This window comes from Giraffa tippelskirchi, chromosome 4, assembly GCF_054371585.1.
Source record: "Giraffa tippelskirchi isolate mGirTip1 chromosome 4, T2T-mGirTip1v1.2.pri, whole genome shotgun sequence".
Lineage (NCBI taxonomy): Eukaryota > Metazoa > Chordata > Mammalia > Artiodactyla > Giraffidae > Giraffa > Giraffa tippelskirchi.
In genome coordinates this window covers 57594118-57607752 of record NC_137278.1, presented here as the reverse complement: position 1 = coordinate 57607752, position 13635 = coordinate 57594118, and the positions used below count along the sequence as shown (strand labels likewise).

The 13635-nt window shown below is 43.4% G+C and overlaps 1 protein-coding gene across 1 annotated transcript in view; it reads left to right on the top strand.

The window, feature by feature from the left end:
- The window catches only part of ST6GAL2 (ST6 beta-galactoside alpha-2,6-sialyltransferase 2), a 66830-nt gene extending 58784 nt beyond the window's left edge, over positions 1-8046 (top strand). The window contains exon 6 of the mRNA XM_081587508.1: positions 7733-8046. Within this exon, the coding sequence (XP_081443634.1) occupies positions 7733-7845 (113 nt within the window). The 3' untranslated portion in view covers positions 7846-8046. The remainder of the gene's footprint in view (positions 1-7732) is intronic.
- Positions 8047-13635: the final 5589 nt, after the last annotated feature.

Here is a 13635-nt window from a genome sequence, read left to right as displayed (position 1 = left end):
AGTCTAATATATCTAAATAATTAATAGAAGAGGACATTCACGGATGCTAAACAGAGCAGATGGTTGCTTTTTCACAGACGTTTCAGACATTTAAATTTTAAAGTAAAATGAAGCTATGTCTTTGTGAAGATGATTTGTTGTCAAGTCTCTCTAAACAAAATGCAGCAGGAATCCTCCTCTTGCACGAAATAAGGAAGCCCAGGCAAATATGAAAGAATATTTTTTTCTTTTTTCTGACCCTTTTCCTGCCTACAGAGGATCTGTGCCTACTGTAAGGAGATCTGCATTGTATTGCCCCCAGGAAGGAGCTAATCACCTTTCAGCGATGCTGGTCAGAATCTGCACAACCTCTCACTAAACAGAATAAATCAGCAAACGGGGGAGTGTTGTCAATATCTCGGTTCCTATTTATTTCCTCTTCTTCACAGCTTTCTGCTCCCTTTGAACATTTGCACTGTTGGTACAGCAGTTATCTGCAGAGCAAGTGCTGCAAAGCAAGCTGAAAGTAGTGAAAGAGGAAGTGTCAGTCGCTCAGTCATGCTGGCCTACAAGAAACATCAGGGCCTATCGGCCTAACGCCATCCATCAGACATGGGGATGAGGTGAACCACCCAGTCTGGGTGACTCTGCGGCTGCATGTAGCCCTGGAACCACCCAAGAGAAGCCAGCAGAGGAACCAGCCAACGGACCTGCAGAGTGGGAGGAACAGCACATCGCTTCTGCTTTGAGCCTTTACACCCTGGTGACTCAGTGGTAAAGAATCTGCCTGCAATGCAGGAGACCCAGGTTCAATCCCTTTGTGTTCCAGCAGGGGTGTGTGGTCTCAGGTCTGAGTGTGGTCCAGGGGACATGAAGGGCAGTGGCTGGAGGTACTGTGACTGAGCAGGACTCATAGGGCCTTGGGGATGGGGTGGGGACAGAACCCCTCCCCTACATCCTCTGCTGCAGCTCCTCTCTGAAATACATAGACGGCAGTATTTGATGCACATTTCCTGAGCTGTTTTGCAGATATAAAGAAAACCACCCTATCCACCAAGTGGAAGGTGTTAACTACTTGAGACCCTGAACACACAGCCCAGGCCTCCTATAACCTAAGGACTGGCAATGTTCACCCTGTGACACCACCTGCAGCCTCCCCATCAGCCAATCAGAGGATTGTATGCAAGCTAATCACACACTCTGAGACCCCCTCCCTTACCTGCTTTTAAAAGGGTTTTGCTGAAACCCTTCAGGCAGTTTGGGGGAGCTAGGGGCTTTTTAGGGCATGAATCACCCTTCTGCTTGTAGGGCCCTGCCACAAACCTTCCTCTGCTCCAAACTCCAATGTTTCGATTTGTTTGGCCTCACTGTGTGGGGGCACACAGACTTGCGCTAACACAAGTTTGGGATGCTGTCCAGGGTTTTGATGTATGTGCTGAACCAGCCATCAGTAGGTGGTGCTTTCTCATCATTGGCCAAAATAAATAGATCTAAAGTGAAAATGAGGGTACTCATCTTATGATCACATCTCATGTTTGAGGCTAGCAGAATAGGCCATCTGAACAGACCACTTGGCTTAAGGATTATTTTGATCTAAAGGCACCTGAAAGACAGCAGGTGCAAGAAGTGTGCTCAGATCACCTGTTTTCTTCCTGGAGGCAGGGAATGAAGCTCCTCTATGAATGATGCCCTCTGGTTCTAGGAGAAAAGAAGCATTCCCATTCCCTGAGAAGGGGAGTCAAGGTGGAGAGAAATCTATACAAACACTGATGAAATACTTTGACCTTCCTTTAGCCTCTGAGTATTTTAGTTTCTTCCCCATGACAGAAACTCTGTTCAACCCGCTGTACAAGCACCGAAACCTCCGGAGGTTCCCACATGCCTGCAGGAATCTGCACTGTGCTGTGTGTTGTGCTTAGTTGCTCAGTTGTGTCCAACTCTTTGTGACCCCATGGATTGTAGCCCACAAGGCTCCTCTGTTCATGGGATTCTCCAGGGAAGAATACTGGAGTGGGTTGCCATGCCCTCCTCCAGGGGACTTTCCCAACCCAGGGATCAAACCCAGGTCTCCCACATTGCTGGTGTATTCTTTACTGTCTGAGCCATCAGGGAAGCCCAAGAATCTGCACACCGTTCTGTAAACCTACTGTTTGTTAACTTAATTCTCAGCCTAATTGGAGCCCCTAAGACAGTCAGGATAAAGCTTGGCCTTCTCGACAGACCCAGTGAAGTATTTTTATTGCCGGTCACTGCAATTTGGTGCTTCTCTTTTGTTTCTTTTTAAACCTTTCATTTAAAAAATTTTATTTATTCGTTATTTTTGACCACACCATGAGGCATGTGGAATTAGCTCTCCGACCAGGGATCATACCCACACCCCCTGCACTGGAAGCGCAGAGACTTAGCAACTGGACTGCCAGGGAAGTCCCAGTGCTTTTCTTGTTTGGAGGCTTCCTAACCAAGAGAGGAAGGCTTCCAGCGGGGACCCAGCAATGTCACCAACATCTTGGCCATTTGTGTTCTCAGGTCATTTGGCCAAAAAAGTGAGCAGAGAAGAGAGGTTGCAGAGTCTGCTGGGGTACCATGGTCCTGCCATGGAGGAGACAGTGGGAGCTGTTACACTATGGGGGCAGGAAGAAGAGAATGGAGCCCAGATGACCCCTGGTCCTTAGGCTGCCACACCTTGTGTAACACCTGATCATGGGCCAGTTTACTGAGGCTGAGATGCAAATGAAAAGCTGAGTTATCCCTGGGAAAATGGAATGGGAGTGTGGCCTCTGTGCATGTTTTCTTCCCTGCCCGGAGGAGCATCTGTTCATATTTTTAATGGTCTCCTTTCTCTTCCCTTTCCTTCTTCCCCACATTGTATGAGGCAGAGGTCCCTGGGACAAATTTCATGGAAGACAATTTTTCCATGGACAGGGATGGTTTCGGGATGATTCAAGACATGGCATTTATTGTGCACTTTATTTCTATTATTATTACATCTGCCCCATCTCAGATCATTAGGAACTAGATTCTGAAGGTTGGGGAGCCCTGGCATAAAGAATATTCTAGTGATATTCATGTTGAAACTGTGACTATAAGTTGCAGAATATTCCAAGGGCATTACAACTGCTGCAGAAGCCCCTGTGTCTCCTGAGATGCCTGGAGCTGGTTGATCAAATGATGATGGTGGCTTGGACTGGATCCTGTGGGGAAGGGCCGTGTTGTTTCAGGTGGGAGCTGTCACTTCAAAAGTGTGAGGGTAGAAGGAAGGTTTAGGCAGGCGCTGAGTAATCAAAGGTGTGGGTGCAGGAAATAGCTCATAGTTTTGAGGATGTGCCCACCTGATTCACACATTCTTTCGAGTTGGAAGGAATGCCTCCTTATGAGTCTTCATGGAAAGCAGTAGGGAAACTGGCAACACTGCGTGCTTCCTCTCCCAGCCTGCAACCAGGAGGGTGGGCACACGGCCGTGCACTGACCAACTGCATGTCCTCCCCCTGGACTCTGAGGTCTGCGTTTGTGGCACAAAGTCCCCAAGATCATTGAGACATGAGCCCTGACAGCATCTTGGCCAGGCTACCAGTGGCCCCGAGCTGAGGTCCATCCACAGCCCCACCTCCTACTCTTCTCAGGACTGCATCCCTTATACTGAGCTTATATATGGGAGATTAATCCTTTGTCAGTTGGTTCATTTTCAATTATTGATTAATGCATATTTGTGGAATCTAAAAAAATAGTACTGATGAACCCATTTACAGAGAAGAAATGGAGACAAAGATGTAGAGAATGAACTTGTGGACACAGCAGGGGAAGGTGAGGGTGCGACAAATCAAGAGAGTAGCATTGACATACATATACTACCATGTGTGAAACAGATAGCTAATGGGAAGCTGCTGTGAAACACGGGGAGCTCAGCTCAGTGCTCTGTGATAACCTAGAGGGTGGGATGGGAGAGGATGAGAGGGAGGTCCAAGAGGGATACACATGTAGCTAATTCACATTGCTGTACAGCAGAAACTGATACGACATTGTAAAGCAATTATCCTCCAATTAAAAAAAAAGACAGATTCTCAGCCCTCTCACTGTTGTCATCAACATCTCAACATCCTTCCTCTTCTGATGAACTTGCCTAAATCTGTTTCTATCTCTTGCAACCAAGGATTGACTAGTACCCCAAGCAATCAAAAGCACTCCTCAAAAACGAGACAATTTTCTAGCATTTTTCTGTATCTTTCTAGCAACCACTTTTAATCACAACTATTGAAATATTTTGATAACATCATTTGACAGTCATGTTCATTAGAAAAGTTTTTGTAAGTAAGAAATTAACTTAAATGGAAAAATTAGAAAATTTATTAAAGTTAGTATTATAAATATAAATTACAATTTGCTTCAAAATTTCAGAGTAGGCTGATAGAAAGCTAAAATACTTTGGCTATTGTAAAATCAGAAATGAGATAAGGTATAAATTACATATACAAGTATAATTCACATATACAATACAAATAACTATATAAATTACATATATAATTTACATACACATGTACATATACAAGTGTATGTGTGTGCGGTTGTATACTTTTCTCCCAAACACAGATTTCCTTGTACTTTTTCCAGAGCTTCAGAATCAGATTTATCATCCTGCTAATTTTACATGACATTTAATGAACATCTGACACCTCTGTAAACAATTTCTTGAGTTTCTTCTCTCCATTTGAAAATTTCTGAACCATTGTGAAAAGACATGTACTTTAAAAGACATAATATGTCTGCTTCTATGAGAAGGTTTTGAGAGTTGATTTTCCCCTGTAACTTATGTCGGCGGTAACTTTATGAAGCTTATTACATGTGCTTGACATGTTGACCGTGTCATTGAACATGCTGCTTGGTAGATAAAGATTAGTCACCAGTGTGAGGCTGTATTTATGGAAACATGAAATTAAAAACTCAAGTAATTCAATAATTCACACCTTGAAAAAAACATGTTCCAGAAGCAAAATTCCAAGATGATAACACTTCTCAAAGCAATCTACAGATTCAATGCCACCTCTACTCAAATATCAATGCCTTTTTCTGTAGAAATGAAAAAGCCAGCACTCAAATTCATAGAGAATTACTAGGAGACCAGAAAAACCCAAAACAGCCAAGTTTTCTGTATGTGAGTAAAAAGAACAAACCCTCCTCCAGGACTGTGGGCTCTTGGAAACAAACGCCTTCAGGCTCCAACATTCCAGACTCTAGGGAGCATAATGAAGTTTTGTCCTCTAGGGCTAGGATTAACTGTAAAATGGGCTTACAGAATCAAGGTTCCTCAACCCACAAGCTGATGGCAAAGTTGCAACGTCTTTAAAATCCCTGTGTCTCTGTACATGTGTGGCTGAGTCCCTTCGCTGTTCACCGGAAACTACCACGAGGTTGTTAATCAGCTATGTCCATGCTAAGTCATTTCAGTCTTGTCGAACTCTTTGCAACCCCATTGACTCCCACCAGGCTCCTCTGTCCATGGGATTCTCCAGGCAAGAATATTGGTGTGAGTTGCCATTTCCTTAGGGAGGGGCACTCAGGCAATTACCCACATCTTAAAGCCATGGTTCTCAGATCCGGTTGACCGGATGGTCCAGCTCTTTTTGCTGTTTGGAATCACAGCACAACTGTGAGCTAGCTCTCCTTCTGAAAATGTCTCTGAATTGAGAAGTCCTGAACTCCTTATGATTCTTCTGCCTCACATCAAAGCCTCAGGCCCATCCTAATTAACTGCCTGTCTTTCAGAGATGGATGGAATGAGCTACTTGCATCTGTTTGATGTTCTTCCAAAAGCATAAATTACCCACTCAGCCCACCTCTAGCATCTGAGTCAAACGGGCTCGGGAAAGATGAAATAGAAGCAGACAAAACCCCCGACCCTCCACCAAATACTTGGAAAGTGGAGATAGAGAAAGGATTTTGTCTGTGGGATCTATGGTTTGAAGAATTCAGGCAATTTCCTCCTCTTCTCCTGTTTTCTGAACCTTTTTATTTTTTTCCACTTCCTCAGTCAATAAAGAAAAGCTAGTAACAGCTGTTTCATCTCTTGCTCTTATAAATTGGAAATGGATTTTTTGTAACACAGCGAAATTCTGTACCACAAAAATCGATGAACCTCATGGACAGTGGGAGAGGGATTTGACCAATTTAAGGATTAATGAAATGTAGGTGCAAGCCCGGTGCTGAGCTTGTGTCTCCAGCTTAGCTTCTGTCCACCTGCTTCCTGGGGAGGGACTGGGGGGAGCTGCATTTCCCTGGGTGGTGCACGCGCTGGGCTAAGCTCTGATGGCTTCACGCCTCTGATCCCACTGTTCCCACGCCCCACCCTTCACTGCCTTCATCTGCCCAGCCGGGTCCCGCCTGAACATCCCTCTGTCCACAGAGCCCTCCCCCTCGGCTTCTCCTGCTGTGGATCAGCCCTTCCTCTGAAACAGGGCTCAGCTCATTCCTCTGCTGTCTGTCCTCTGCCTCCACGTCTGGGCTCCTAGAAGGTGGAGGTGACTCTTCCACAGGGAGCGGTTCTGAATTCATCACTTGGGTTCATCAGGATTGCCTGAAACAAGCACACAGACCCTTGCTCACCTCCATGCTTTATTCATCTCATTCTGTCTCCAGTGCCTTCTCTCTGTTCTCCTCTCCAGGTGCTCAGATACTAACCATCCACTAAGACCAAGCTGAGAACACCCCAGGTGGCATAGGGTAAAGAACTCACCTGCCAAACAGGAGACATAAGAAACACAGGTTCAATTCATGGATTGGGAAGATCCCCTGGAGAAGGAAATAGCAACCCACTCCAGTATTTTTGTCTGAAAAATCCCATGGACAGAGGAGCCTGGCAGGCTATAGTCCATGGGATCACAAAGAGTCAGACTCAACTGAGCAACTTTACACACCTACACACTAGACCAAGCTCAATTCCCACCTCCTCCATAAAGCTCTCTAGGACTCTTCTTCCTGACTCTGTTTGTGCCTGCAACCTGACTCTGTTGATTGATTTCTCCTCTGTTCTATATAAAACTCTGGGTCTCCTCCAAAGCTGACCCTCTCCTATGACTCTATACTCTGTCCCTGGGTGGTTCCATCCACACCACATCACTGCCATGGTCTAGGTGCTGTTCTTCCCTTTATCTTCATCTCTAACTTAATTTTAGTTGAATCTATTCAATTCCTTCTTGACTATGCCACTGAACTATTTTAACAGATCAACTTGGAACCCAAGATCTTTCATTTCCCAAAGAGTTCTACCCACCATGAGCCTCACCTCAGTAATCAGAGTCATCCTCTACTTTGTCAAATTTAAGAAGTGCCCCTTCCACTAGACACTTTACTCCCAGCATTGGAACTTTCTCATGATATATTAATTTTATCTGGATAAGACACCGCCTCCACCAGCTGGAAACTCTTATTATAAAAATAGGAATCTGTGCTGTCAGGGGAATAAATGACAGCCTTTAGAAGCAACACCATCATTCTCTAAAGTACACCTGGTCACCCTGATGGACTGAAATACAGATGCTTTCCCTGTTAAAACTGTCTGGAGCACATCACCCAGGCATTGGTTCTTCATGTTTACTTGATAGAATGAAATAACTAGCTATGTTCATGTTTTTTTAAAGGGAAAAGAAAATAAGAAGAACAGAGCATTGTTAAAATCTTACTCTTGAAAGTTTCTGGAAGTAAACAGGAGGAGTGCCTGACATTCTTTTTATTATTATTATTATTATTTATTTATTTTATACAGGGATTTCTGGTGGCTCAGTGGTAAAGAATCTGCCTGCCAATGCAGAAGACGTGGGTTCAATCGCTGGTCCAGGAGAGCCCAGAGCAACTAAGCCCGTGTGCCACAACTACTGAGCCTGTGCTCTAGAGCCCAGGAGCTGTGACTACTGAAGCCCATGTACCCTAGAGCCTTTGCTCTGCAACAAGAGAAGCTGCCACAATGAGAAGCCCTGGCACTGCAACTAGAGAGTAGCTCCCACTCCCCAAAACTAGAGAAAAGCCTGAGCAGCAACTAAAACTCAGCACAGCCTACATAAATAAATGAATATTTACTTATTTACCTGGCTGCACCAGGTCTTAGTTGGGCTTCCCAGGTGGTGCTAGTGGTAAAGAACTTGCCTGCCAATGCAAGAGATATAAGAGACAACAGTTCGATTTCTGGGTTGGGAAAATCCCCTGGAGGAGGGCATGGCAAAGCATTCCAATATTCTCTCCTGAAGAATCCTGTCAGGGGAGCGTGTAATTTCCTCGAGTCTGTCTCGTCACAACAAAAATTTGAAACGACAGACGTTAAAGCCCTCAGCGCATTTCAGCTCTCGGACAGTCCGTGTTACAGCTCCGTGTTACAGCTCAGTTTTATTTAGAAAATAAAGGGAAAATACATCCTCGAGGCATGAGGGCACGCGGACCCAAAAGACACAAAGAAAAGAGAGAGAGAGAAGGAGAAAGAGAGGCAGAGAGTGCGCGCCAGCACGGGAGAGAGACCCCCGGCCCTTTGGCTCCTCTTTTTATATGTTCTTTCCTCCCCCCTGTGCCTGCCCTATGTAAATTGGGCTAGCCAGGAGTGCTGTTTGTTCTACCTGAGGTCCTCACTCTGGTCCTTGTTCTATTTTCGCACAGTTTTCCCTTCCTTGTCTTTTAGCCACTGCCATTCTGGACTCTTTTTTCCTATTCTAACTACCTAACCATCCCATGGACAGAGGAGCCTGGTGGGCTACAGTCCATAGGACTGCAGAGTCAGACATGACTGAGTGACTAAGCATGCAGACACACACAGGTCTTAGTTGTGGCACGCAGGATCTTTAGTTGCAGCATATAGGATCAAGCCTGGGCCCTCTACACTGGAAGGAAGGAGTCTTTTCATGTGAAATTTAACTCACAGAAAATGAGAGATCATTTATCCATTCTGTATGTAATAGTTTGCATCTACTAACTCCAGACTCACAGCCCATCCCTCCCCTACCCCAGTCCCCCTTGGCAACAAGTTCCTAGAGTATAGCCCAGGAAACTCTACTGAATATCCAGAGATAAACCATAATGGAAAAGAATATAAAAAAGACTTTATCTGAATATAACTGAATCACTGTGCTTTGCAACAGAAATTAACACAACATTGTAAATCAACTGTACTTCAATTAAAAAAAGGGAGGAGGGGGATCTCTGAGAAACTGATTTTTATCTTGTCTCCTTTCACTGCTTGTTTCTTTCAAATGTAAATCTTGACACTGCAAACACAAAGCTGACTCTAAAAAACAAAATAAAAAGAGAGAGGGTCTGAAATGTTCCAACTTGAAAGAGCAGCAGACAAATGGCTATGATGATGCAGCTGTACAAACGCTGATTGAAAAGGCAACTTGAAAGAGAAGAGCAGTGTTCAAAACAATTATTAACACTAGAGGCCCAGAGATCACTGGATAAATCAGAGCTCAAATGAAAGTCTCTTCCTGCACATTCTAGCTGGATGTACTTGAATCTTCAGAAAATATTAAAATGCACATCTCAGCTCTTCTAGCATCTGCATCTGTGTCTCCAAATTGTGGGACTTATTCTGAGTAACAGGTGTGTATGTTCTCAGTCATGTCCAACTCTGTGTGATCCCACGAACTGTGACCCACCAGGCTCCTCTGTCCACGGGATTCTCCAGGCAAGAACACTGGAGTGGGCTGCCATTCCCTTCTCCAGGGGATCTTCCTGACCAGGGATCAAATCCAGGTCTCCTGCATTGGCAGGTGGATTCTTTACCACTGAGCCCCCAGGGAAGCCCTCAAGGAGGAAGATTGTCTCTTAAAGTTTCTGACCCTTGTGAGATGAAGGAATGCTATTTCCTAAGGAGGTAGGTGAATACAGAAGCACAGTGCATACTAAAGGGGCCCAAAAGGGCAAAGAAAAATGTTTAATTTTGTAAAATATGAATTTAATTTCACCACCCAAAAGAAATTTACATTAGCCAGACTTCCCACTTCTAGGCCCTTCTGCTCACCCACCACCATTATGATGCATGATTACTTACTTCATTGATTTTTAAAACACTGACAGGAGCTTCCCTGGTGGCCTGGTGGCTAAGATTCCATACTCCCAATGCAGGGGCCAGGATTTGATCCCTGGCCGGGGAACTAGATCCCACACACTACAACTAAGACCTGGCACAATCAAATAAATAAATAAATATATTTTTTAGAAAAACACTGACAAATAGGGAATAATCATAAACAGGAATGTCAGATTTAAGGAGGGTAACTATTCAATTTACTGAACTTGCAAAAGTCAAAACTTCCAAGACTTGGTACCTAAGGGAGAAATGCCACAGGGAAGGATGCTTGAAAATGTCTCTTAAAGAAGCAGAGACTGGGGATTCCCTGAAGGTCCAGGGGTTAAGACTTTGCCTTCCAATCCAGAAAGGTGAGGATTCAATTCCTGTTCGGGGAGCTAAGATCCCACAGGCCTTGAGGCTAAAAAACCAAAGCATAAAACAGAAGCAATATTGTAACAAATTCGATAAAGTCTTTAAAAATGGTCCACATCAAAAAAATCTTTAAAAGAAAAAAAAAAAGAAGAAGAAGAAAAAGAAGCAGCAGCAGAAGCACACATCACAGTTATCAGAGCTGAGTTCCTGGAAAGGACAGAACCATCTCCTCACCTTCAGAGCCCAGCTCCACACATCAAATTGGAAGATTTCTGAAAAAGAGTGTATGATACTCAACTTATCATTTTATGTGCACCAACTACTGTAATTTTATAAAAATATGTGAAAGTTATTGACAGGTTAATCATATCCTCCAACTCAAAAAAAAAAAAATCTAGCTTAGAATGCACAGAAATAGTAATTAAAAGGAAATCATCCATTTTGCCTATGGTTATAAAAAGGAGGCCAGGGCAATGCCCCTCTGTCGGCACATACTCGCCACACTCACTCAGGGACAGTGGAAAGCCCCATCACCCCTCTGTGACTCTACTGCTTCTCAAGCAAGCTCTTACTGTGACTAAGGAACCGTGCAAGTGAAAAACAAATTCGTGCACTTAAAGTAATTTGCATTTGAAAATACTTCACTCCTTCTTGGCATCTTACATATTCACTAGACTTTTTAAAGATCCATAAACCTTATAGACATTTCAAAAGCCATTTTATGCTCATTTTCCCATGACAAACAGTTTCTTCACTTTAATGTACTCTACATAGGTAACTTAGGGCTTCCCAGGTGGCTCAGTGGTAAAGAATCTACCTGCCAATGGAGGAGACGCAACAGATGCAGGTTCAGTCCCTGGGTTGGGAAGATCCCCTGGAGGAGGGCATAGCAACTCACTCCCGTATTCTTCCCTGGAGAATCCCATGGACAGAGGAGCCTGGCAAGCTATACTCAACGGGGTTGCAAAGAGTCAAACATGACTGAGCAACTGAGCACACATAGGTAAGCTTAAAATTGGGTGTATTTTAATATGTATTAAATATTTACACATGCACATTTCCATGTACGTGACACACAGGCAACTACTAGCATTTCCCATGCTGGACTGAATTTGGATTTGCTGGGCTTGTTTGAAGCACATTGCTTCTGATTCTTATATTAACACTGGTTGACTCTCATATTTTCCTTTTAAACTTATTTTTGAGAAAAAGTCAACAAAAATGACATTTAACTCAGATGTTTGTACATTGACATTTTAAATTTTATATTAGATATGAGAAAATGCTAGGTGAAATTTAAATAAGGGAATTTTGTGGTACAGTGAAGCCGAGAACTGTAGGTATCAAATTGAAGCTTCTTGCACGGGTGAGCATATCTCCAATTTCAACTCTAAAGTCTCTTGATCTTACTCCATCAGTTATGTAGTCGTAGACAAAGATTGAGACTCAGCTGACAACACAAATCAGTAAGTAATGGCCTGCACAAGGACTTAGCCTCGGATTTCAGCATGTTCAATTTCTTCAGTAACTTTGTTTTTTGGAGAAGATGTACATGTTTGCTTAAATGCTGTACAGATTGTAAATACTTGCTAAATATTAAGATTCCACCTTGCAATATGAAAACAATTTGACAATGTGAATTTCAGTTCCAAACTAGGCATCTGCAAGCTGTCATTATGTATAATTCACCCCAGAGATGACCCAGTCACTCAGGTCCTTGGATCCCTCTCCTGAGCACACCTGGGACCAGCGTGAACCATCATGCGGACATCAGTCTGTTAGCAACCAGCATGTGATGGTAAAGATGTCACATGTGGTGTGCCGGTGATCCTAGAAACCCAATGTTGAGATGCCAAGCCTTGGAAAGTTAAAGTCTTGCACTCCACTCGCTGAATTGAGTCCTAAAATGGTCCCCCATGGTGATTATCATGGGCTGGGGAGGCAGCTTGAAGGTCAGGACTGAGGGAGGTGCGTGCAGGCAGTGCCGTCTTCCCAAGTCTAGACACACTGCCCTGGTTAATAGGGACATGGTCAGCCTCCCTGTCTTCTCCACCTCTGTGACCCCAGGGCCCAGCCCCCTGTCTGCTTATGAAATGTGCTTGATAAATACAAAGAATGAGTCAACTTTTTCTCCAAGGAGTGGTTTCATCTTATTTCTTGATGCATCACTTTTTATAAAATGGGAGGACAGGACTCAGAAATTTCAAAAAGACAGAGAGAAAATGTTCATGATGTTTCCTCAGCTGTCAAATAAGATGAGACACAATTACAAAGCACATTAGGACTTCAGGCCTGGACCTGTTCCCCCCAACTATCTCTAAGCAATATCTCAAGCTCCCCTGATGAGCATGAGCCCAATTACTGCCCAATTTGGAAAGAGTCGCTATTTCTATGCTGAATTTCCCTTTGTTGCAAACACAGCGTGGAGTCGCTTCTCATCCTTCTCTCAGCAATAAAAATCTACAAACGAAAAAGTGAGCCCAACTTTTCTCTAAAGTTGCTCTCAGTAGATTCTGAATCAACCTCCTGGAGAAGAAAACAAATATTTCTGCCCATCACATGGTCTGCCATTTTACAGGTACCCATTTCAGGATGGAGCATCTTTTGTATCCATTCAACAACTAAAGCCAGGTGTATTTCCGAACGGTTATTGAGATGACCAGAGAGTAAAGTTGAAACACAGATGTAATCATTATATTAAAAGTAGCCAGGTAGAAAGCCTAGAAAAGTTCTCAGAGGAAAAAAAACCCCAACAAATTCATTTATTTATTTTTTTAACTTTTTATTTTATATTGGAATAGAGCTGGTTAACAATGTTATGATAGTTTCAGGTGGACACCCATACATATAGATGTATCCATTCTCCATTAAACTCCCCCCCAATCCAGGCTGCCACATGACATTGAGCAGAGTTCACTGTGCTATACAGCAGATCTTGTTGGTTATCCATTTTAAATATGGCAATGAGTACATGTCAGTCCCAAACTCCCTAACTATCCCTTCATCTCATTCTTCCCCCATCGCAACCATAAGATTTTTCTCTAAGTCTGTGAGTCTGTATCTGAAAAACTACAAATTTATTACTAATAAAAGCAAATACCACATTCCTGGGGAAAGGTATTTATTCCTATTCTACATGAAAATAGAATTCTGTTGAAGAAACATGAATTGAGAATAAGGCATTGCAGTGAAATATCTATTCCATAAAAATCAATTCTTCATTAAAATAGTGCTTCTTAAAT